The 24,747-nt window shown below is 58.9% G+C and overlaps 1 protein-coding gene across 2 annotated transcripts in view; it reads left to right on the plus strand.

The window, feature by feature from the left end:
• HDAC4 (histone deacetylase 4) overlaps positions 1-24,747 on the plus strand; it is a 284,834-nt gene that overhangs the window by 208,059 nt on the left and 52,028 nt on the right. For both annotated transcript variants that reach the window (XM_060015821.1, XM_060015822.1), the window contains exons 8-13: positions 2,162-2,293; positions 6,000-6,112; positions 9,906-10,022; positions 10,112-10,310; positions 14,427-14,665; positions 22,513-22,752. In XM_060015821.1, coding sequence (XP_059871804.1) covers positions 2,162-2,293; positions 6,000-6,112; positions 9,906-10,022; positions 10,112-10,310; positions 14,427-14,665; positions 22,513-22,752 — 1,040 coding nt within the window. The remainder of the gene's footprint in view (positions 1-2,161; positions 2,294-5,999; positions 6,113-9,905; positions 10,023-10,111; positions 10,311-14,426; positions 14,666-22,512; positions 22,753-24,747) is intronic.

A 24,747-nucleotide genomic window follows, 5' to 3' on the forward strand; every position in this document is an offset into this window, starting at 1 on the left:
TGAAGCCTCTCCGGACACCGCCCGGCGAGGGGCTGCAGGCCACAGCGAGCCCACGCTGACCCTTTTGGGCACTGGGTCTCCTCTGATGCAGCAGCGCACCTCCAGTTGCTTTGCCAGTGCTTTTCCTGCTCCGTTTGCTCCGTCCTCTCCTGGTGTTTCTGTTAATTTGATGTCGGGCCTTTTTACTCCCAGTTTTCAGATTTCTCAGCTGCTTCTTCAGATATCTCCTTTCCGCTCTTTCACCTTCGTTTGAAGCGTCCTTCACTGTCCTTTCAGGATTCCCAAAAGGGCAGCTCTGAGCACACACGCACACGCACACGCACACACACACACACACACAGAACTCTCTGAATGCTGTGCCGCTGCCCCGCCACGTGCTGGGCACCCTTGGCGGCTCAGTCTCTGCTTTCCTCACTCGCTGCTGGGCGTGATGTCAGGACACGGCAGTGTTGCTTCCAGACAGCCTGACCTCAGTGCCCCTGAGAGGGGCCCCCACTGGGGCCGGGGGCCGCGCGCTCCCTGTTGTGGGGGCTGCACCGCCCTGGATCTCAGGAGCGGCTTCCGTCCCCGGGCCGGGCCTGTGTTCGTGGAAACCCTGTGTCGGTTCAGCTGAGATCTTAGTAGGAGGCGGGTTGTTGTTTCCTTGCCTGTTAGTCTGGTGGGGTTTGGGCTTTCTTTTTTCTTTTTAAATAATGATAAAGTAAGAAACTCAGTGTAGAAATAGAAACAAATGAAAGTGAATCTACAGTTATCTCCACAATGTAAAAATAGTATTAAAGACAATAGAAGTGGATCCTCTAGCCGTGGGGAAGGCTGCTTTGTAGTTGGATCCTCTCCATCTTTCGACATGAAAGTCTTGCCGGGAACCTTGCTTTATACACAAATATGCTGCAAAGCAGAGGGCGTCTCTCCCAGAACCAGCGCCTCCAGAGCAGGTTGAGCCTCTGGGAAGGGCTGCCACCTTCCTTGCCCATCTTTGATTTCTCTGGGGAGCGTCGTTTAGGGGGCCTGCTTCTCTCCTCTTCCCAAGATCCACAGAGCAACCGTCCTTTGCCTCCCAGCCTCCTTCAGGGTCACCCGGCAGCTGGGACCCCCAGCCCTGCCTGCTGTGCTCCACAAAGGGCAGAGTCACAGTGGCCGTGAGACACACACATGGCCCGGTTCTTATAACCCAAACCAGCTTACGTCCGATTCTGGGGGGCATTTGGTTATGTTGCTTGTTGCTCTAGACAGCAGTAAACTTCCTGTTCCAGAAAGATTCAAAACAGCAGGGTAGCTGATTAAAAACAAAAACAAAAGGTAAAAACTCTCCAGTTTGCAAATCCACAAGTAGCAGAAGCTTGAATGTAGTTGAGCAAAGCCTCGGAACACACGCGTCTCCTGGGTGGTGGTCTCACCACTGCCCTGGACTCCCGAGCTGCCTTCCTGTGTCTGGAGGCCACCGGGAGGGCCCGGCTGTGTGAGGCTGCTGTCTTCCCAAGACGGCCCACCCCCAGTGTGGGACTGGACTGGCCCGGGGGCGGGAGTGTCTGGGCTCCAGGCGCAGAGGCTGGGACCACCGTGGGCTTAAAGATGCGGGTTTGCAAAGGGCTCCACGCACACAAGCAGAGCTGTTAACCAAAACCAAACCAGGCCTAAGCACCTGTGCCCAGGGGTCAGGCGAACACCTGCAGGCAGCATGGCTAAGCCTCTCGCCGGGGCGGGTTGACCTTAGCACCCTCTCGGTGGCCGGGAGCTCGAGTGGGCAGCTGGCTCCTGGCCTGTTACGTGAGGGAGGAATTTGTGATTCTCAGGTGAACGGGAAAGTCTGTAATGTAGGGGTAATAGTAACATTCGTGGCCCAGAGCCCCCAAACCATCCCCGATGGCCGGGTTTCCTCCCAGCTACTTGTAAATGCAGTGCCGCTCCAACATGTATGCAACCCTCCGTCCGCAGACGGTTCATTAAAGGCATCAGGTGCACTTGCGTCGGTGTTTGGACTGACGGATGGGGCTGGACGTCTTCTGCCCGAGGCCTCAGGTTGCCGCCTTGCTCCAGCCTGGAACAGTGCATCTGTGTTAAGCTAATATTTACCCAGTGAGCATATTCTTACACTGCCCACGAGATAACTGTGACCCCAGCTGTGTCTGCCTGCTTGTAATGGTGTCTCCTTTCCGTGCAGCATCTGAACCCAATCTGAAATTACGCTCCAGGCTAAAGCAGAAAGTGGCTGAAAGACGGAGCAGCCCCCTGTTACGCAGGAAAGATGGGCCAGTGGTCACGGCTCTAAAAAAGCGTCCTTTGGATGTCACAGGTATGTTCCTGCAAACCTGGCTGCCCTCTGAGAGGCTCTCCTGTGCGCTGTCCCTTCAGCACCGAAACCTGCCTCTGCGCATGTCCCCATCGCCGCCCGCCCCCTGCCCCAAGGGCTCTTGGGCCCGCAGTGCCAGCCGCGGGAGTCCCAGGGCCACGGTTGGCACCCCAGCAGGGGGTCTCAGGCCCGTCCCTATCGCTGTACGGCGTGTCCTGTTCCCGACCTTGACCCAGCCGACCTTGACCCAGCCGGGCAGGTGAGAGCAGTCAGACCTCCTGACGTCACAGGAGACTTTCAGGAATTTTAAGTGGAGGCTTCTCCGAAGGTGGGGTTTTAACTGATCCTGCCCTCTCAGTGGTGAATGCCACGTTTCCTCCCTGCCCCACTGCCCATTAAACAGTGTCTGAACCGCTGGAAAGCGTGAGAATCTTCCTGGGAAGAGTGGGACGGACAGGGGCGGGGGAAGGAGGAGGGAGCTTGGGAGTTTCCGAGTCTCTGTTCACGCACTGCTCTCGGCCCCCACCTAGCGGCCGACTCGGGGGAGCACACCCACCAGGCAGAGCCCCGTCCTGGGATGCACCCCACTTCCCGACACACACCCCAGTCCCTAGGGCGCACCTCACTTCCTGGGCGTGCACCCCACTTCCAGAGGGTGCACATCCACCAGCCCTAAAATCACGGGACAAAGGGGCTGCTCAGGCGGCCTGGTAACGGGAGGGGCGGGACCATGTTTGCACCAAGTGCAGGGTTTGGTGGGAAAACCAGGGCTCTCGGCAGCGTCCTTCAGGGTCAAGTTCCCAGGGAAGGAGGAGGGGCTCCTGGGTGCTGGTGCTGGTGAGGGGCCGGGAACCTCACCCTCAGATTTGAGTCCAGGGTCTGGGATGGGATGAGAGCCGGAGTGCCCTCACCCCTGTCCCGCAGCCCGGGGCTGAAACCCCTAGTCCGAGGGTCTGCCTCTGGACTTCGTGAGTTTGTGTGAAGCGGAGCCTGAGGCCTCATGCCCGGGGGCCCATCTTTGTCATCGTGTGCTCATCCTGGTAGAGAGATCAGGGAAGGGTGTCACCTCAGGATCCTCTGCCTGGGGGATTCCGTTCAGACTCAGGCCTCGAATGAGTTAGAGCGTGTGTCTCACCACACGTGGGCCTCGCCTCTCTGGGGGATGCCAGGCCGCGGACGGCGGGCCCCTGTGTCTATTTCCAGTCCCGCCTCTGGTGGGACGCAGTCCCCGGCGGCTTCTTTCTGAGCGCCGGCTCTGGCGTCCGTGCTGTCAGCCTGTGACTGTGTCAGGACCGGGCTGGGCACCAAAATGGTGAGCTGCGTGCTCACCTCCAGGGAGCTTCCAGTCTAACTCCAGAGCCCAGACGTCACGCGTGGGGCAGCTAACGCACCACACGTGGCCCCAGCTTGGCCCTGGGCTGTGTTACCCAAAGAGGGCACCACGAAGGCAGCGGGGCAGGGCAGCGGTGGAGGCCACGCCGGGCCCGGGGAAGCTCGACGGGTGAATGCAGGCAGCACGGAGATGAGGGATGGATTTCCCGGCCAGCACACCTCCCGGCGGCTGGAGAGGCAGGATGCTCTGAGCAGAGCTGGCTTTCCACAAGACTGGAAAATAAGGAGTTCCAGGCAGGGAGGCTCCCAGAGAGAGCGGGGGCGCCTCCCCCGGGGTACCGGGGAGGTGGTGAAGGTTCCTGAGCAGGAGAGGTGCACAGCGTCGCCGAAGCAGCTCCGCCGGCTGGTACAGGGGGACGGCGGTGAGACGGGGGCCAGAGGTGGCACTGGGATGATGGTGAGACAGGTCCCGGGACGTGGCAGCGTCACTCTGCCTGTTCCCAGTCCCTCGTCAAAGCCGTGCCCATCAGGGAAAGCAAACGAGGGAATCGGCTGCCCCTCCAACACCGTCCAGAGAAAATTGCCGTCAGCATCTGAGCACGTTTCCTTCCAGTCCTTCTTCTGTGCAGTTGTCACGCGCCCTGTGTGCACTCGCATCCTTTCCTCCCTTGACGGTAGTCACAACACTTGCTGGCGCCTTTAGTGGCATTCCGTCGTGCTGACGCAAATAATATCGTGACGGTTACACGTTTGTATTTATTTTCTTAGGCCAGATTCCTTGAAGTGGAATGAAACAATAATCGACGTTCTCGAGTTGAAAACGGGTGGGAAGTTGGAGCGAGAGTATATATATTCTTTTATTGCCCCCGGAAGTTGTTGTGCTTTCGCACACACACCTAGGAGAGCGCGCCTGCCGACGCTGCTGACACAGGCCCGCGTGCAGGAAGGGGGAGGGCCTCACCATGTGGGCGTCTGAGGCAGGGGGATGCTGCCGTGGGGGTCGGGGAAACAAGCCCTGTCTTCACGCGTGAAGTGTGACACCTGCCAGCCCAGTCGGGGGCACGTGTGAGTGGGACTTCACTGGGCGGAGTCCAGGCTCTGGATCTGGTGGGAGGAGGGAGGGGAGCCGGGGCCCGAGTTCACCATCAGTGCCCCAGAGGGCGGGGCGGGCCCTCGAGTGGACAGAGTCGCTTGCTGCCAGGGTGTCCTCAGGGGGACCGCTGCTCGGGGGAGAGGATGAGAGCGCTCACGGTCCCCTGGGTTGAGGGGGTCGTGCGTGTGCCCCTGGGGTCAGGTCTCCTTCCCCGAGAGAGCCGGGCCTGTGGGGTTGGGCGCTGGGGTATGGGCACTGCCACCCACACCAGCACCCTCAGCCTTCTCACTGTTACCCCAAGTTCGGCTGGACTCAGGTCTCAGAGTCGGCCAGGCCCCGCGGGCAGCTCCGTGGTCTCGTGCGCTGGAGGGTGGCCTGCTGAGCGCCCACGGCGTGCCAGCTTAGGCAGGTGGCCCAGGCCTCCCCTCCTCGAGCCTGGGAGCCCAGATCAGGGCAGAGTCTTAGGTCAGCAGTGCCCGTGGTCAGTGAGTACTCAGGAGGGAAAGGCAAATGGCTCAGGCCGGCTCCCTCTGGAAGGTCTTAACCAGAGGCTGCCATTGATAAACAGCGTTCAGCCAGACAAGACCCTCCTGTTACGTCACATGTCTGCACACACAGCCACAGTGGCTCCTTTGGAACTGAGGGGCAGACGCGGCTGGGACACACGGCCGCCTCGGTCCCAGCCCCGATGCGTGGGCTGGGGCCACCCCCCCGTCACAGCTACCTGGAGAGCATCTTGAGGTGGGTTTTCAGATGACCCTAATCAATGACAGAAGCCACCAACTGTGCTCTCCCTTGGATGTTTGAAAAATGCAAAGATCAGCTCAAAGCAAATGTTGACCGAGGGGGCTCTGTAAGCAAGTACAGTGAATCTGACCTTCCCCTGTTCACAGTCATTTGGCCTCTGTGTTTTCTTGCCTTTTGTTGTTAGAATATCAGTAAGTGTTCAGGGTCTCCTTTTCTGGGGTTTACGATCATCTTGAGACTTTTCAAAAGGGGAATAAAGTCGAGAGTGTGCACAGCTGAGAAGGTGCCGGTGGGGCCTCCACGAGCCACAGGCTTGCGAAGCTCACAAGGGGTCGCTGGCAAAACAGAGCAAGGAATTGGCTCCATGGCCCTTGTTGGGGGCCGTGGTCCTGTTCTTCCTTGCTGGGACTTCTGCCGTCAGCCAGCTCAAAGCAGAAGTGCAGCTCTGAGGACAGGCGGCCAGCGCAGCTCAGGGCCTGGGAAGCGGTGTCCTTGCCTGACCTGAGTCAGGCTCACAGGTGTCTCTCCCGCCCCCAGACTCGGCCTGCAGCAGCGCCCCGGGCTCCGCACCCAGCTCACCCAACAACAGCTCCGGGAACGCCAGCGCGGAGAATGGGATCGCGCCCGCCGTCCCCAGCGTCCCGACTGAGGTCAGTGCCCAGCGCGCCTGTCCACGTCTGGTTTTTTGGCTCCAAAGAGCAGTTTCCAGCTGCCCTTCAATCTTGACTGTCAGGGGCAGCATTTCAGAAGCATCTCAGGAACCAGGAGCCTCTGACCACAGGGTCAGCGACCCTCACCTCTGCCGGTCAGACCCCAGGGCGCTGCAGGTTGGGAGGGACGTGGGTGCAGAGAGAGTTCCGGGAGAGCTCTCTCTGGGGGGCTGCTCCGGCCAGGTGGAGGGGCCCCAAGGCTGGCTGCAGGTCGTGCCCTTGACCAGACCTCGGTCAGGGCCATGTTCCGGGCCGGAGGTTCCAGAACCTTTGCTCCATATGCATTCATTTCCCTCCTTATTCACTTTCTCTCCCCCGGCTCATCCCACAAGTGTCTCTGGAGCTCCTGCCTCGTGCCAGCCCTGTGCCAGGCACCCTGCCCCCCAAGGGCCGGCTTCCAGTCGTCTCTCCCGTGCCCACTGGGATGGGCAGGTGCTGACCGGTATCAGGGGCCCGAGGGCGGGGGCGACCGCTGGGGAGCCGGCTGCACACCTCGTTTCCCTGGACTGAGCCAGCAGTGCCGTGTCCTTTCTGCTCAGACGGTCCTACTGACTGCAAGGTTCTCATGAGGTTTTCTACGTTCCTTCCAACGTACAGGAGGCTATAATTTATCAAATACTGGTATTTACTTTCTTCCTTAAATATTTAGAAATGAGTCCTGCCCTTCCAGAGGGTTGACAAGTCTTAGTTGGAGGACACAGGCGCACGTGTCCACTCCGTTTTCATTTCCAGTTTCTAGACACTTAAGGTATAAGCAGATTTTTGGAAACTCAGGTGACTGCTGGAAATGATTTTGTGCTGCTGCCTCTAGCCTGCCGAATCCCCATTTTCTTTTATTCTTTTCCTTTATGTGCTACTTCTTTTAGTACCTGTGCATTTCAACCTACCGGTTTCAATACTTGTTTACATTATTAAAAGTTTTAACAACGCTTCTCTGTGCGACTGAGTTCACAGCTGAGGTCTACCTGTAATTAGCCTTAGAACTTGGCCTAGAAATCGCTCCCTGGAGTGAGATGTGAACGCTGAGTGTGGCTTGTCAATCGCTGTCGTAGAGCCTGATTTCATCTAAAACGGGCAGTTAGGTGCCTACTGGTTCATATTGTGGAGGCGCCTTATTTGGGTGGATGCCAGTTTAAATTATGTGCTGATCTTTACAAATCACATGTTAATGTAAATTAAGCTACTGCAGATTAATAGATGGCAGAAGATTCACAAGAAACGTGAAGAGCGCAGTTTTCATGTTTTACATTAGATATTCCTTGTAATCATGGGGGTAGTCTTTGAAAATTTGATGACGATTGGATGTCCTTTGTGGATTTCAAGTATAGTCAGAACTGGACATTCTCTCTGAGAGCTCCATTCTGTCTGCTCTCCTTCTCCAGTCCAGAGGTGAGGTGGGGTGCTCATGCGGGAGCGAGGCCCACTGGCCCGGCGCCCCCTTTCCCTGCTTGACTGAGGGACTCTCAGCATCCTCCACCCCTCCCCCGCCCCGCTTACATGGAGGAAGCAGGGCTCCCCTGACCCGTGGACAGCCTCTCCCCAGGGGAAGACATTCAGCCGATGCCGAAAGCCAAGTGTGATTCGGGGGCGTGCAGAGGGCACGCTGCCCTGGCCCCGGCCTTCCTGGGCAGCTGGGCAGCTGAGAAGCACGTCCTAGGGCAGATGGAGATGGCCGGCACCGGAAATGTGGACAAATCAACATACCAGGCAGTTCCCAGAAGGCTGCTTTAGTTCTAAAAATAAATCAGGTTAAAAAAAAAAAAAAAGCCTTGGTTATAAAGAGGAAATGACAACTTTCAAACATTAAATGTTTGCTTATTTTGTTCCTGGACAAATCCAGGAACAAAATCGTGCTTTCCTTGGCAATCTCAATCACTTTCTCTAAATCATAGCTTGCTGATATTTTTTGTATCTAGAAAAAGGGCTACTTTTTAAAGTAGCCCTTTAATCATTACTGTACTATTGAATATATGAATGAACTAAAGGTGGCCGCAGCCATCTCTCTGGGGAAGATGCACTAACTTCCCTCCCAGGTGAGGAACGCCGGTCCTTCCTGCTCTGCCCTTAGAGCATGAGGACGGAGTTTATCACGTGCGTGTGTGTTTCCAAGTAACACCAAGTATGACACCATTAAGCCACCTAGGAAATTCTGCAAAGCACTGAATACCTGCGCACGTGCCCTGGGGTGGTAATCGCCCAGTCCTCTGATGGACTTTCCAGCCGGGGCTACAGGCAGCCTGCCATTGTTTACAGTAACTTGTGACAACTTTCAGCGCATGTTTTTTTTTAACCTTGCAAAAGTGAAATTTTAAAGCACCCAAAATGTTTCTCATCCTTAATTATATAGTCCATTGTGAGAAGGGCTAGGAGAGAACTGGTTAGGTACCCATCGCTAGTGTTATTTTCCATGACACCACCAGCTAGCGTCACGGCAACCACCTTCTCGTCCTCTTCTTCCTGTGCCCTTGGCCCTGCACATGTCACTGGGCGTCTAGTGAGGGAGGATACCGTGTGAATAGGACAGTGTCCTTTTAGCAAAGAACCTTCATTCTAGAAGCAAAAAGATGTGAAATACGACAGCAGTTCAAGTCCTCGGGGACTGGTACTTACCCACACGTGATAAATAAGTTCCCAAGTCATCAACAAGATTTTTCCAACCTGAACGTCCCCATGTGTAAACATGCCCTCATGGATTTATCCTCTGACACGCTGTAGCACAGCGTGGACGCTGCTGCAGAGAGCGCTCCTGTGGCCAAGTCTGTGTGCGTCCAGCTTTATCTCCTAAGGGTGCATTCTGAGGGTGGAGTGGGATTTTAGGATTTAAGGTTCGATCCGGTTTTAAGGCTTTTGACACGGATTGCCAAATTGTCCTGCAGAAGGAGCACACCGATTTATGAGCCAGCCAGCAGTGTGTTTCTGTTTCTCTGGGTCAAGGTGCTGTAGTCGTTTTTGAAAATCTTTGCCAACTGGATAGGTTTTTAAATGTTTTTAGATTTTTAGGTATGTTTTTAGATTACTGCTGATGTTGAGTATTTTTTTTCTATGAGTTTTTTTCTCCATACGGGTTCTTCTTTGTCATTTCTCACTACTTGTTTGATTTGCATGTTCTTTATATATTGGTCTTTGTCTCTACTATACGTTGCCAACCTTGTTGTGACCATTATTTGCCTTTTATGTAACGGGATTTTTTTTTTTTTTTTTTGCGGTACGCGGGCCTCTCACTGCTGTGGCCTCTCCCGTTGCGGAGCACAGGCTCCGGACATGCAGGCTCAGTGGCCATGGCTCACGGGCCCAGCCACTCCGCAGCATGTGGGATCTTCCCGGACCGGGGCACGAACCCGCGTCCCCTGCATCGGCAGGCGGACTCTCAACCACTGCGCCACCAGGGAAGCCCGGGATTTCTTTTTTAATCAATACTTTCTTCTCTGGTTTCTACCTCTCATGATAAATATATTGTCCTAGATTTTATTCTGATAGTTTACAACGATGAGTGAATTGAATAAGAACAAAACAAGAGAGTGAAGAATTGTGAATCAGGCTGCAGTGCTTGTAGCCTGCTTTGAATGCCGTGTTTGCCCCCGTGCTGTCCTCGTTAATAGATTTCTGTACCGGGGATCTCAGAACTGGGCATGGTCTGCCGCAAAGTGTTTTCTGTGGTCGTTTGCCTTGGCAAGTGTCACCCAGGCTTGGCAGTGCAGAGCCTGTGTGATGGCCCTGTGTGCTCTGTCCCCAGACCAGCCTGGCACACAGACTCGTGACGCGAGAAGGCTCGGTGGGCCCGCTGCCCCTGTACACGTCACCATCCCTGCCCAACATCACGCTGGGACTTCCCGCCACCGGCCCCTCCGCGGTAAGTGGGTGCCCACGGGTCTGGGTGGCAGTGGCGTGGGGCGGCCGTCCCAGGCCCTTGACCCTGGGAGCCTGGTTGTGCCTCTCCAGGGGGCGGCCAGCCAGCAGGAGGCCGAGAGACTGGCCCTCCCGGCCCTCCAGCAACGCATCTCGCTCTTCCCCGGCACCCACCTCACCCCCTACCTGGGCACCGCACCCCTGGAGCGCGACTCGGGGGCGACTCCCAGCTCCCTTCTGCAGCACGTGGTCCTCCTGGAGCAGCCGCCCGCGCAGACGCCCCTCGTCACAGGTGAGCATGCTGCAGGCCGCGTCAGGCCGTCGTGGGCTCCCCGGGAGGGACGGCGGGGTGGCTTGTCCCCCCAGAACTTCTGGACTTGCCCCTCGCATGCCCGGCTGTGGCTGGCTAGACCGAGTCCACTCGCAGAGCCGGGTGCGTGGAGGCAGGAGCGTCAGACACACTTCCTGGTTACTTTCCCGAGAGCAGGCTGGCAGCCCCTCATGGGTCCGCCCTTCGGGTCGTCGGACACGTGATGGAAGCCCAGGGCTGGCTCTGGTGGGCAGCGGGTTTCTATTAGCAGTAACATTTTTGTTAATGTGCCCCATCTAAGGGGTGGTTATATTTAGAAAAAAATAGATTTGCTGTGAAATTTGCCTAGCAACAACAGTGTAAGAGTGTTACCTTCCGAGTGACGGCGTGCGTGGGGCTCGCCATGAAATGAGGGGGCCCTGCCGTAGGGTCATCACCCCGGGTCCAGGCACCACCCAGCGGGGTGTTCAGCTTCCTCCCTGGCTTTTACAGGGGACTCCTGAGCCCTGAGGATCAGCGGGGCGGCCCTGACCTCACTCCCTCCTCAGCTGTTAGGTGCTCTGGTTGTGGTGGTGACTCTTGGTCTTTCATCGTTTTTAACCTTCAACCTCGCTCTCTCCCTCACTTCCCTGCTGGCCTGTCTGTCCTTCCTGGGGGTCTCGTGGGCCCTTCCCCGCCCCCTCCCTGATCCTGGGATCTCTGGAGTCACCCTACACTCGTAGGAAGGCCCGGGAAGCCCTGCCAGGGTCCAGAGCTGGGCCAGTGTGGCCACCCACATTGAAACTGAAGGCTAACAGCAGAGGGAGAGATTTGACGGCGAGTCCCACACGCGACTCGTCAGATGCTCACGTGGCCACTGGCTGTGGGGCAGTAGGCACGTGGAACACTCCGTCAGCCCAGGAAGCTCTGTCGGACAGCTCCGGCGTGGCGCGTAGCCCCAGCTCTCAGCGTGGAAGCAGCCTGCGTAGGCCTCCCTCTCTCCTCCCGCGCAGCACGCGGGATGCCGCTCGCCCAGCACTGGCAGGGCCCGCACGGCACCTTCCGCACCCACCGCCCTCTTCTCAGAGCCCTTCCTCTGCATCAGGCCCCACTCCGGTGCCCCCCAGCCCTCCTCCCGGGCACTCTGCAGGCAGTTTCTGGGCATGCTTCCTTCCCCCCGGAGAACAGATGCTGGGCTTTCTTTCCTACGACCTTGCCACCCCCCACGGTGTTTGGTGCTGGAAGGTGCACGGTAGACATTTCTGCGATGGAGCCATGTGCCAGGAGGGGCGTCTGAGCAGAGTCAGGAAGGGTCACTGCAGGTTTGCCCCCGGCAGGTTCCCTGAGGTTCCCCAGTGGTCGGCCCACAGACCTGCCTGCTTGCTGGTGGTCACTATGGACGGACAGACAGTGTCAGAGCTAGAACCGCATCATTTCACAAATACTCAGAAGCAGGTCCCTGTGGGCGGGGCAGCCTGGGCCCTCCCCCTGCCCAACCCAGCCGGCCTCTGCAGGCAGCTGGTCATCCAGGACAGAATTTGATCCTAATTTACTGTGCCCTCATGCTTGAAAGTTTTACAACATATACTGAAAACCAACTGCTTTTGAGTTATCATCAAAAACTCTCGTTAATGATCTAAGGGGTCACCTTTAGGTTCTGAACCGGAAGCTAGCTGCCAGCTGATGGCTTTGCTACTAGAAGGTCAGGGTGTCCAGTTTTCAGTGATGCTGATCACTGCATTTGTCCCCGAGCGTGGTAGCCCCACAGTTTTACCCTCCAGGGGCACTGGGGTCAAATTTGGGGTGAGTGGGATGGGGGTGAGAGGTGAGGAACGGAGGCAGAACAAAACTGGGCTCCAGCCCGAAAGGCCTGCGCCCCAGGCAGCTCCGTGTCCAACCCAAGCATCGCCGGCGTCGGGGTGTGTAAGGCCTCTCCACCGTCAGCGCACGCCCACGGCCCCGCGGGAACCGTGGCCTGTGTCCTCTGGGAGGCGTCGCCCGGTGAAGGCAGGCGTCTGCGCCGTCGTCAAGCTGCTGGAGGCCCAGATCAGAGAGAGGGGAGCCCTGGAGAACCCGCAACGGCAGCAGGAACCGGAGTCCCAGCCTCACTGGCCCACTTGAGCTCCTTGTTCCTGAGCCTGTGTCCAACCTGACGTCAGATCTCCATGGAATTAGTATTCCCTCCTCTAGAAGCGAGAGAAGCTTCTCTGCGGGATATGATGTGGGGTCGGCCCAGATCACCCCAGCGCAGGGCTCTGCTGTCCCATCACCTGTTACACCCTCGTCCTTGGGGGTCCACGGGAGCTTTAAAAACAAGGGATGTTTTCCAAGAAGGGACCTTTTCAGTAACTAAGTAGCCTTTTAATCCCGTAAATGCAGCGTTGTGTGGCGTGTCCTTATCTCCGTGAAATGGTTTAATCCCCCACAATACCTACATCAACAACTGACGAATTCTGAAAGACCTTCTTTACGATGATGCCGTTCTTTTTTAAAAAACTTTTCTAGAAAGCTGGGGAGAGAACGATTCTATTCTATCTCGAATGCATTTTGAGTTATTCACTTTAATTTAGTAGCCAAGCAGACAGTAAAGTTTAAGATAACTTACCTTTCCAGAACACTACTGGTTTGGATAAAAAGAGATGGTGGCTTAGGGAACTGTGGTTGATTAACTTTTTGAAAAGGTAACAAGGGACAGTTTTGCTAGGGTTGAGGGTTTTTTCCTGTTGGCACAAAGTAGTATTTTTAATTCAAAAATAGCCCCATGAAGGGACCAGGAAAAGACTGAGAGTCCGTACCCACCGGGGGTCTCAGCCTCGACTAAACATAGCGACACAGCCCCACTGGCTTTGGAGACCCTGGGGGAGGGCAGGAGCCACCCACCTGTCAGCAGGGCCACCTCAGGCAGGTGCCCCGTCGCAGAAGCCAAGAGCTGGCATTTCAGTTTACCTGCTGTTTCTCCTGGTCAGACACCCTGATCTGGGGTCATAGTCTGCCTGAGTCATGTTTAAATGTTGTTCGGGTGCCAGGGAACAGACACTCAGGTGGCCTGGGATGGGTTTGTTATACCCTTTTGCCCATGGAACTGGGGAAAAATGGTAAACTATCTAAACCAACAATTTGTGAAAGAAAAAACTACTGGGACTTCCCTGGTGGCGCAGTGGTTAAGAATCTGCCTGCCAATGCAGGGAACATGGGTTCGAGCCCTGGTCCGGGAAGATCCCACATGCCGCAGAGCAACTGAGCCCGTGCGCCACAACTACTGAGCGCACGCGCCACAACTACTGAAGCCCATGTGCCCTAGAACCCATGCTCCGCAACAAGAGAAGCCACCGCAGTGAGAAGCCCGCGCACCGCAACAAAGAGTAGCCCCCGCTCGCCGCAACTAGAGAAAGCCCGCGCAGCAACAAAGACCCAACACGGCCAAAAATAAATAAATAAAAATCAATAAAAGCTCATTAAAAAAAAAATACTGATGGTTGGAATACAAAGGAATACAGGAGGAAAAACGTTTACCTTCCTGGGTTTTGCGTGAAGAGGTTACATTTTAAAACAAGATTCAAACACAGATTCAAACAAGACCCTGTCCCGTCAATATAGATTCTTAACTGAAAAACTTAGTCCAGGCACGGGTACAGCCAAGCTGCCCTTTTCCTATCAGCTGGTAGCAAAAGCTTTCCAGAAATTCATAGAAAGAGATTTTGGCAATGTGCATCAGGATTTTTTAAAGTGTTAATGCCCTCTGTGTGTATAAAATCTATGCTTTAAGAGAACTTTAGGATGGTTTGATCCCTAGGGACCACCGATCCTCAGACCCTGGTTCTGTGGGCTGTCGGGGGGGAGCCTGCTCTTCCAGGACACTCTGGAGCCACCAGAACCCTGGCCCCTTCCTCAGCCGGACCGGGGCCCCTCTGCGGGCGTTTGTGCCGGGACCATTCTCGTTTACGGCCTGGACCTGGGTGTCCGGGGACCAGATGATGGAAGGCCTCTGCCCTGAAGCCCAAGCTTAGAGCAGGCCCGGCGGGCTGCAGGGAGGCGGTGCCGGACCGGCCGGCCTCCGACAGTCACTCAACGGCCCTCTCCCCTCCCCTCTGCTGCCTCTCCCCACTGTGTTCTCTTCAGACCGCTATCTTGCAGGCCTGGGAGCGCTGCCCCTGCACGCGCAGCCCCTGGTGGGGGCGGAGCGCGTGTCCCCGTCGGTGCACAAGCTGCGGCAGCACCGCCCGCTGGGCCGCACGCAGTCGGCGCCGCTGCCCCAGAGCGCGCAGGCACTGCAGCACCTGGTGGTCCAGCAGCAGCATCAGCAGTTCCTGGAGAAGCACAAGCAGCACTTGCAGCAGCCGCAGCTGCACCTCAGCAAGGTGAGGCCGGGCTGCGGCGGGCGGTGGGGCCTGCGGGCTTGGGCGTGGCTGCAGCGCGCTGTGCGCGCGAAGCGTCTCTTTCCCGGGGGGTTATTCTACTTGGCCTGCACGGTTCTCTGGGGTCTCTTAAGGGCACTTAACCCTCTTAAGCAGACCCGCAGCAGAGAGGCCCCAGCGGAGGCACGGGGCCCCCAAAGCACGGGTTCTGAGCCCCTCGGCACTCGTGCCCTGCCCGCCTGTTGCAGCAGCCTCGTCGGAAGGGCTCCCGCCCAGAGGTCTGCATCCCTCCACGGTCTGGACGGTCACTCGGGGCCCCCTTTCAGCGGGAAGCAGCGGCAAGGCTAGTGGGGCCCTGCTGGTTATGGGGACGGAGGGGCAGCAGCTCTGAGTGGCTTGTTTCTAATGCTTACATTCGAAGTGAAGCCTCTTTCTGTCAGAGGAGACGAACCACTTCGGAACGTGGTCCAGCGGTTCCTCCGAAGGTTAACCGTGGAGCGACCACGTTGCCTGGCAGCTCGGGGGCATCTGTCCGGGAGAACTCAGGGCGAGGGCCTGGCCACAAGCACTCACAGCAGCGCTGCTCCGGATGGGTGGGCAGGGGGCAGCCCCCATGCCCATCGCACGGTGCGTGATAAACAGAGTGGCACGTCCATATGACAGGACATTGCTCAGCCACAAAGAGGGAAGAAGCACTGACACAGGCCACACGTGGGTAAACCCCCAAAACGTGGTGCTGAGTGAAAAAGGCCAGGCACAAAAGACTGATAAACACATGGTGTGTGATTGCATTCACGTGAAACGTCCAGAACAGGCAGACCCGTAGACAGAAGTAGCTTGGTGGTCACCAGGGGCTGGGGGTGCGACGCTTCTTTATGAGAGCGTGGACACGTTCTAAAAGCAGCTTATGGGGACGGTTGCACAACTCTGTAAATATACGAAAAACCACTGTGTTATACAATTGAAAGGGCGCGAATTTTATGCTATATGAATTACATCTCAATAAAGCTGTTAAAAAAATAAGAGGTTGAGGTGATAGGAGGCAACTTTGGGCATTTTCTGAAGGAAACGTGAGAACGCTGGTGGGTTGGGGGCAGCGAGCCCTGATTATGGACGTGTCTGCTTCCCGTGAAAGCTCACCCGTCATTTCCCCTGTTCGGGTGGGTCACCTGTGCTCCACTTGTCAGGTGCGCATAGGCCTCTGTCTGCTTCCCTGGGGGATGGAAGGGTCAGGGATGGGAGGGGCCTAGGGACGAGGGAAGGGTCATGTGTCTAGGTGCCCGGCAGGTGCAAGGTGGAGAGGTGAGGAGGGACCCCGCCCTCTCCAGGGATGAGGCCAGACGCTCAGGGCAGGCCAAGCCCAGACCCCTGCCGCCCACCAGGTGCTGGGACACAGGCTCACCAGCCCTGCCCCGGAGCCCCCCTGGCTGCGCGGGCTTTCCTACCAGGCAGCACAGGGAGGCGTCAGTAGTGGGAGGGGCCACTGAAGCCAGCCCCCCACTCAGGCAGGAAAGGCCCCTGATCAGGGTGGGCGAGCGGGGCATCGCCAAGTGTCAGAAGCGTCAAAGGCACTTCACGGCACCTTCCTAATACCGACGGGCTTCTTTTTTTTTTTTTTTTTTTTGTGCGGTACGCGGGCCTCTCACTGTTGTGGCCTCTCCCGTTGCGGAGCGCAGGCTCCGGATGCTCAGGCTCAGCGGCCATGGCTCACGGGCCCAGCCGCTCCGTGGCATGTGGGATCCTCCTGGACCGGGGCACGAACCAGCGTCCCCTGCATCGGTAGGCGAACTCTCAACCACTGCACCACCAGGGAAGCCCCCAACCGGCTTCTTATTGTACTACGTCACTGACCGAGTGATGGATGGGTAGGAGGTTTAGGGAGACAGGAAGCACCTGTCCGTGTGCGGTGCCTTCTTCACAGAGGGAGTTAGAAGCTGGCTGATCCCCTGGGTTTTGTTCTGTGATTGACTTGCCGTAGCGAACGACAGTTGACTGAAGTGTTTGTACGCTGTTCTCCCGGGATGCTCAGGGAGCTGACAGTCATATCTAGTACCGCCAGCACTGACATTTCTGCCCTTCATCTCCGGGGGCTCGTACCCTGACGGCCCCCGAGCGGCTCCCTGCAGCCCTGGCCAGCGTGCGCCGGGATGGCCGCCATTCCTCGCGTGCTTCACTGCTTGTTCAGCCTCCACTGTGAATACGAAAACGGGGCCTCGTTTGTTTGGGTGTCTAATGATGAGTGTATCCAATGACCTTTAAATATGGCCTGCTCACCAGTTAGGTCTGAGCCCCGAACTCTAGTCTGGCTTTTAGAAGCTTCTTGTTAGGAACATGGCTTACGTCTGTTCTCGTTTAATCGATGAGAGGGTGCTCCCGAGATCCTAAGGGTCTTTGGGAGACAAAGAGCTGATGCATTTGTCCCGTCTGCTGCGGCATCACCGCCAATATCTCCGCTGTCGCACTCACTCGCAGCGAGCCTTCCTTCCTCTCACGGAGCCAGATCTGCTGAGTGACCGGCCCAACCTGTGGATGCAGAGCTGCGTTTCACAGATGGACAGGGAGAGAAACAGACCTCTGTCTGTGGCCGTGGCCCAAGGAGACTGGCTGCACACACACCGGTGTCACTGCTGAGAGAAGACCCCTGGCGGGTGTGTGGCAGGCCCCTCGGCGTCACAGGGAGGCCACCACGTAGGGACAGCCCTCCCCCCACCCCAGTGTGGAGTTTCCGCCCCCCGAGAGGTGCTGCATCCTGCCAGGCCCTGCCAGGACGGGCTGCAGGGATGGGGGTCGTGCCCCTGGGATCCCTGACAGTGAAGCTGCAGGGGGAAGGGTGGGGACACTCCTCACCCAGGCCGGCCTGGGAGGCGAGGGCGGGTGTGCCCGGGCTGGGGGCAGGAACCCCCCACACGGGCCAGAGGACGCACGTGGAAACCTCTGAGGCTTGCGCATCCAGCCCTTGAACCCCTCTGCCCATCGTTCATGGAAAGAAGTAGAACACAGCCCACAGACCTCGACTGACGTCCACAGGCAACACGATCATACCACCCCAACCCCTGACGGCCCGGCTCCACGCCACGGACACACGCCCGACCCGAGGGCCCCGCGGGCTCTGCGGGGGGCACCGCCCACGTCTCTCCTGAGGGGGCAGCCCTCCTCCACCTCCAGGGCACTTTACAGAGTACGTGGACTCTCCCGAAATGTCATCCTCGTACAGGACACCTGAAGACAAAGTTTCGCCTGCAGCTGGACTCAAATCAGACCAAAGAGGCCACGAGTGGTGTTATTGGAACAATGGAGGAAACGTAAATACAGGTCAGCAGGGTCATACACAGCTACTAAGTTCACACGCAACACACAGTGGGCACGGGCACTGAATTCATCTGTGGGACACAGCAGATACGGCAGATACGGCTGCTAAGCCCGTCCCTCAAAGCCCCATGGTGGACGGTTTCCCTGGGGTTCTGGGGAGAGCGTCGTGCTGACACGTCTGCCGGCTGGGTCCGGCAGCCCGCCAGCCGGCCGTAGGTCAGCAGAAGGACAGGCGGCCTCTGCCTGTTTCCATGGCCGCCGTCTGCTGATGTCCAGGCCAAGGGCATGTGAAGGGTCTTGCACTGTTCTCGAAACCACGCTGAAGTTTTGGATTTGAAAGGAAAGTGCTGGAAGAGAGCGAGGATTGAGCTTCTGTCCACAGTGCACCTTCCCGTGCTCTCCTCGTCTTCTCGGTGATCATGCTCTCAGCTTTGTCACAACCCCGTTTCCTCCCGGACGACGAGGACCCTCTACCCTTCCGTCACTGCTCCCGGGGCCTCCACCTCCACTGCGTCCCCGGATATACTTACCCACTCAGGGGCCGCCTGCCGTAGGGCCTGGAGCAGGCCTGGCGTCCTGAGGACCAGGCGCAGCTTCCGGGTGACCCCCCTGCAGGCCACCCTCGGGCCACGGCGCCGCGGCCTCCCTCCCGACAGAGACCTTGCTTCTCCAAGTCCCCTGCAGGGGCCCCGCCCTCCCCCTCGGCCTCCCCTGCGGGAGCCTCTCTCCTGCCCCCTCTGTCCACGTGGCGTCCCCACCTCCCCCGAAGTCCCCACTCCCCGGCCCTCAGCCGCCCGGGCTCCCTCCGCGAGCCTGGCCTGGAGCATCTGTGCTCCCCGCTTCCGTTTTCCATCTGCCCCGCCCTCCCCTCACTGTGCCGGGACCCACCTCTCTGCTGACCTTCGGCCCCCTCCTGGCTGAGCCCCCAAGGGTCATTTCCCCGCAGGCAGTCCCCTGACCCTTTGGGATCTTTCCACGGAGCGGAGAGGAGGTTGCCACCCGCTCTGAGAAAGCACCTCCGGGACCTTCATCTGGAGGGTGAAGTCCATGGTGTTGGGAGCCCCCAGCCCCATGCCCGCCCCCTGCTGTCCACTCCCCCGTCCCTGTCCCCGTGTCCCTCTCCCTGACCTCCACCGCGCTGTCCATTGTTGCCAATTCTTTCACACTCTTGCCCTCCAGCGCATCGCAAGGAGCCTTGGCCACTCCCATATCCATCCTGGCTGCTGTCCCCTTCCTGTTTCCCTCCCCATCCCTCTGCCGTGGCGTCCTCTCACCGGGTCTGTTCCCCAGCCACCTTCTCAGGCCCCACGCTCAATAAACCTCCCACAGAGCCCACCCTGTTACCTATCAGACTCTGCGCCAGGCCCTGGGGGACAGCGGAAACGAGAGAGCTTTGACCCCGTGGGTCCTAAAGCCAAGGCTTATAATGCCATTTGCTGAGGTTTCAGGGCGCCTGCGGACATGCCGGGCCTGGGAGAGGCCCAGCGCCCTCTTCTGGCAGAGATGGGTCCTCCATGCCTCAACCCACCCCAGTGGAGGGGCAGGCGGGGGGGCAGGCACAGTCTGGCCCCGAGTGGACTCTGTCCAGGCACGAAGTTCATCATGGGGCCTCGCGGACTCCAGGTGTGTGGGAAGCAGACGGGATCGACAGATCTCAAAATCATCAGAAACAGACTTTCAGAACACTTTTTTTTTTTGATGAACCGCGGTGAGAAATCTGTGGAAGCACCTGGATGTGAGGTTGCCGGATTGTTTACTAGAGTTCTGAGCCTGCCTGCCAGCCAGCACCCCGCCGCCCCGCCTCCTCTCCACTCACACCCCATCGCCTTCCGCTGAAGCGGCGCTGACCTGCTCCCGGAGCTGTGGCCACCTTGTTCCGGCTGGACTGGGACTCTCTGATGAGAAGCTGCCATGGGCAGGTGTAAAGAAAGGGCCTGGGGTTCCCACGGCTTGGCTTTCATAGGTTGCTTTCCTTTACAGTGTTCATTACAGACAACTTAGGGGATGATCACATAAAAGAAACCCCTAGCCCAGTCAAAACTCTATTTTCTCAGCAAAGTAAGGCAGGTGCTGAGGAGGGCATCTATAGCTCAGTCTTCCTCTGGGGCTGAGCCCTGGTACCCGCCGGGTACAGCTGACCCCTGGCTGGTTACAAGCTAATGGAATACCAGCACTGGCTCAGGTGTCCCAAATCCATCCCTCGTGGGCCAGGCTTCACTGCATCCAGGTGTGGGTGAGGGCACAGGCGGCTCTGTAAGGACTTTTTAAAATACAAACGCCCAGGACGAGAAAACATTAGGCTTCCTTGAAGACCTCGGTTTCCTTCTAGAAACAGAGTCAGGAGTGGTGGCAAGATTCGTTCTCCCCTGCAGGGCAGGTCTCTCGCATGGCAGGGACCTAAACGGGCTTTCGAGAGCTTCGCGTCTCCTTAAAGCCCCGACACCAGTCACATCTGCCCCACAGCGAATGGACGGATCGTGCGCCGGGGGCTTTGAAATTTGGGGCACGTTCTTCCACAGTTTACAGAAAGTCAAGCAGTTCAGGTATTAATTTGCTCTGAGACATTCCTCGTGCCCGAGTCCCCGCGTCAGAGGAGGGTCCCCGCGTCAGAGGAGGGGCCCCCGCCTCAGAGGAGGGGCCCCCGCCTCAGAGGAGGGGCCCCCGCGTCTGTTCCTCTTTCTCAGCTTCCTCCCAGCTCACCACTTCCCCTCAGGCCGGGTACGGCCGAGACCTCTGTGCCCCCAGCACCTGTCTGTCTTCTGGCCCCCGTGCCCGGGGCGGCAGCCTCGTCACCCAAGACCCAAGGCGCCATCCTGGACGGCCCTCCCTCTGCGGTGTCCCGGGCCTGGACATGCTGCCCCCTTGCTGCTGCATGGCCCTGTCCTTCCCCCACGTCGCAGCAGCTAGGGCAGGCCCTTGTCCTCCCAGGCCCTGGCGGGCCGGCCGACCACAGCGCCTACTTCTGGGCTGCACGTCTGCTGGTCCCCCGCACGCCAGGCCAGGTCCCCACCTCGTCCCCGTCGGGCCGGCCCTTGCTGTCCTGCAGCGCCCGGCGTGCTGGCCTTGCTGGCCTTGCTCACTTTCCACCTTGACCCTCCCACTCCCTGGACGGCTCATTCACTTACCCAGTCGTTCAGGTGAACGTTTAATGGATAATTACCACGTGCCCCGTGGGTAAGTCAGCAGTGGCCCCTACCCTCACCTGAACTGCAGGCTGCAGGTCAGGCGGCCGTGTAAACGGCAGCTGCAGAGCTGCAATGACTCCTGTGGCTGGAAAAGCCTGGGGGTGCGGACGCAGGTGAGCATCACCCAGCCCCCACCCGGAAGGCCAAAGGACGCCTCCCGGAGAAGACTGGAGGTCTAAGGGGTGTCGAGGCGTCAGCCCAGGGGCGTCCGGGAGGGAGGGAAGCCGTGGGGAGCCCGTCGGGAGGAAACTGCAGTGATGTCAGGACGGCCATGGCGTGGTTGGAGGGGAGGGTGATCAGGGCCGACGGCAGAGGAGCAAAGTATGGACGAGAGGAAGAGTTGCAGGGGCTCAGGCAGGGTGGTGGCACGTTGAGCGCCCACTGTCACTGCCACACGAGGTGGACGGGACAGGGGCCTCAGAAGGCCGTGGCTGTGATCTAGCAGGAGATGCAGGCTGCCCGGTGCAGGACGGGAGCAGCGCGTGAGGATGGAGAGAAGTGTGCTCTCCAGAGACGTGAGATGGGCAGTGCTGGGCAGGCACGGAAGGGGGAGGGCCAGCGAGAGCCGGTGCCCCGGGTGTCTGTGCTGAGCCAGGATGCGTACCAGGCCGTCGGGCGGTAGGTCTGGGGATGAGGAGCGAGGCCTGGGCCGGGCACCTGCGTCTGGGGGTTACCGGCGTGTGGGACCGTCAGCAGGGAAAGGACCGCGCTGCTGAGGAGCGTGGTGTCCAGGCAGCAGGCCCAGGGCAGACCGGACAGCGAGGCGTGAGTGGGCGCAGAGGCCAGGGGAGAGCAGGGGAGCCACGTGTGCCCCGTCGGGGGCTGGCAGGCAGGGTCATCACGGCGTCTGGGACGCGCGTGTTCTTGAGGTGGCAGGGGAGGGGCACGGGCGAGGTTTCTCCCAGCAGCTGTGACCGCGAAGGAAGGAGGCCTCCCTCTTCACGCCCAGGTGTGGACGTGGGTCCACACCTGTAACTTGCATTGCGCTTCGCTGTGCCAGGCACACATGTGCTTAAGAGCAGGTACCAAATGCCGGGCTGTGTCCTTTCTCAGCACCTCGGACAGCACCTGGCACCCGTGAGTGTGTGTGTGTGTGCGCGCGTGTGTGCACGTCTGTGCGTGAGTGTGCGTGCGTGCATGTGTGTGTAACAGCGTCCTCAGGTTGGCCCGTGTTTCTGAGGTGTGGGCTTTGTGTGTGCGTGTGCGCGTGCGTACGTACGTGTGTGTGCGTGTGCCGGCGCCCTCAGAGGCTGGCCCGTGTTTCTGAGGTGTGGGCTTCGTGACCAGCCTTCTCCTGTCCCGCGATCTCGCTCGCCCCACGTCACACGAGCTCCGTCCCCACCCTCTGTGCTGCAGATCATCCCCAAAGCGAGCGAGCCGGCCCGGCAGCCCGAGAGCCACCCCGAGGAGACCGAGGAGGAGCTGCGCGAGCACCAGGCCCTCCTGGAGGAGCCGTTCCTGGACCGGCCCCCAGGGCCGAAGGAGGCGCACACGCTGGCCGGGGTGCAGGTGAAGCAGGAGCCCGTCGAGAGCGATGAGGACGACGTGGCGCCGGGCCAGCGGCAGCCCACCGAGCAGGAGCTGCTGTTCAGACAGGTGACCCGCTGAGCAGGGCCGGGCCCCGGGGGCGGTGCCCTCCCCCACACCCACCGCCCAGGCTCCGTCTCCCTGGCGATGCGGGAGGGAGGTGTGGTGCGACGTCTGTGTTATAGCGAGTCACCCCCAGGGACGCTGGCCCTTTGCCCGCTGTGGGCACTTATGCGCCTGCCTTCCGGCTAAGCACAGGCCCTGAACTCCTTAGGGATGCTTTTCCTTCAGGTTCACAGGCTGCAGCTGAACACGGATGCACGTGCTGGTGGGATCAGCATAAACGTGGGGAGGGAGGCTGGTTTGTTAACTGATCAGAAAGCTAGGTGGCATCTGATCAGGAGCCAGGACCTCGGGGGCCGAGAAGCCACCAGCGACCAGCCTTACAGGTGCAGCACAGCAGCCTGGCCCGGGTATCCAGAGCGGGTCGGGTTCCCTGGCACTGACATGCAATGAACAAACTCACAAGACTGATGACTAAATCTGAGGGATGATCCATTGACTTTGAGTGAAAAGGAAAACTGCCAGGTCCGGGAAACGCTAGCACGGCCGGCCAGCAGGTCGGAATCCGACCCAGGGCATTTGAGGAGTGGACTCTAATATCTAGTCGTGTCCTTCATCGACACTGGAGCTCAGCACCTGAGGTGCAGGGCCCCGGCTTGCCCACCCCCTCCTTGCTGGGCCTGGTGCCGGCTGCCCAGCCAAGCTCCTCCTCTGGCCCGGCAGCCCAGGCCAGGTGCCTCTGCTGCTCGTCTGCCCACCCGGGAGCATCTGGACTGGGGCGGGAGGTGACACACAGGATTAGCTCGTAGGTTTCTCTGGAGACCCCCCACAGGCCGCAGCTCAGCCCTCTCTGCGGGCTCCACACGCCAGGGCGGGCACCGCGGGTGGCTGGCGCTGTGTTGCTTTTCTTATTTGTCATTCGGAGGGCAGCCGGTCTCCTGTCTCGGGCCACAGCCTCAGCGCTAAACACTCTGCAAAGTGCACGGGAACCAACGCTTAATGAAAACAGGGAGGTCCCAGCAGGACGAAGCCGCTGTCTTTTGTGCTGTGCAGACTCCTGCAGGTGACGGGGCCTGAGCTGGGGCCTTGTTCCCGTGCTGGGGGGCGTGGGCCTCGCACGTTTTTGAAGGAAGCCAGCCTCTCATTATAACTGGAATTCAGCTTGCTGTTCGTACGCTCGTATGAAATTGGAAGGCGTTGCGACAATTTTTTAGGGCTAGTGTCTTGTCAATGATAAAGTGGCCAGCGTTCACTAAGGAAAATTATCCTCGTTGTACTCCAAGCCTGAGACAGTTATCAGAAACGCCTGCTTTCTGTGTGCTTTGGGGAACCACAAGCAGAGCCCCTCTCGGGGGAGCTTGGTGCACACGCAACAACGTGCAGGTCTCAGCTTAAGACGGGCACCACGTTCTGTAGGCGGCTCGTATCGGGAGAGACTGGGCGCCCCGTCAGCAGAAGGGGAGGAAGCGCCTGGGAGGGGCTCCGGGCTCTCTCCTCTCCACTCTGCTTCCTAAAGGCAGGAGGTCAGGAGCCCGGACAGAGGCCGCCCCCAGAGCCGCGGCACAGCCATGGGCCCTCGTCCAGGGGGTCTGCTGCTCACCGGGGCCCGCGCTTCCCAAAGGACAGCGTTTCCCCCAGAACAAGGGCAGGGCTGGCCGTGGAGCCTGCAGTCGCCCAGGAGCCCTGCTTTCTCCAGCACCTCTGAACAGGGTGTCCTGCCCTCCCCTCCGTGGCCGCCCGGCGAGGAAGCCCCCGCTCCCTGCGCTTCTGGCAGGGGCTGGGCGGCCGCCCGCACCGCTGGTACCTCCACCTCTCCCCTGACTCCACCCCAGATCCAGCACCCACCTCCCCGTGGGCGCAGCGCCTCTCTCCCGCGCAGCCCACGGTCCCCGTGGCGTCTTCCTGTGTGTGCTTGTCCGCTGGCTCAGAGTCCAGAGCAGGGAAGGGGTGATGGGGGGGCCTGTCCAGCTTCAGCAGAGGGGCTGTGGCTCCCTGCTTCCG

This window comes from Delphinus delphis, chromosome 7 (genome assembly GCF_949987515.2).
Source record: "Delphinus delphis chromosome 7, mDelDel1.2, whole genome shotgun sequence".
NCBI lineage: Eukaryota > Metazoa > Chordata > Mammalia > Artiodactyla > Delphinidae > Delphinus > Delphinus delphis.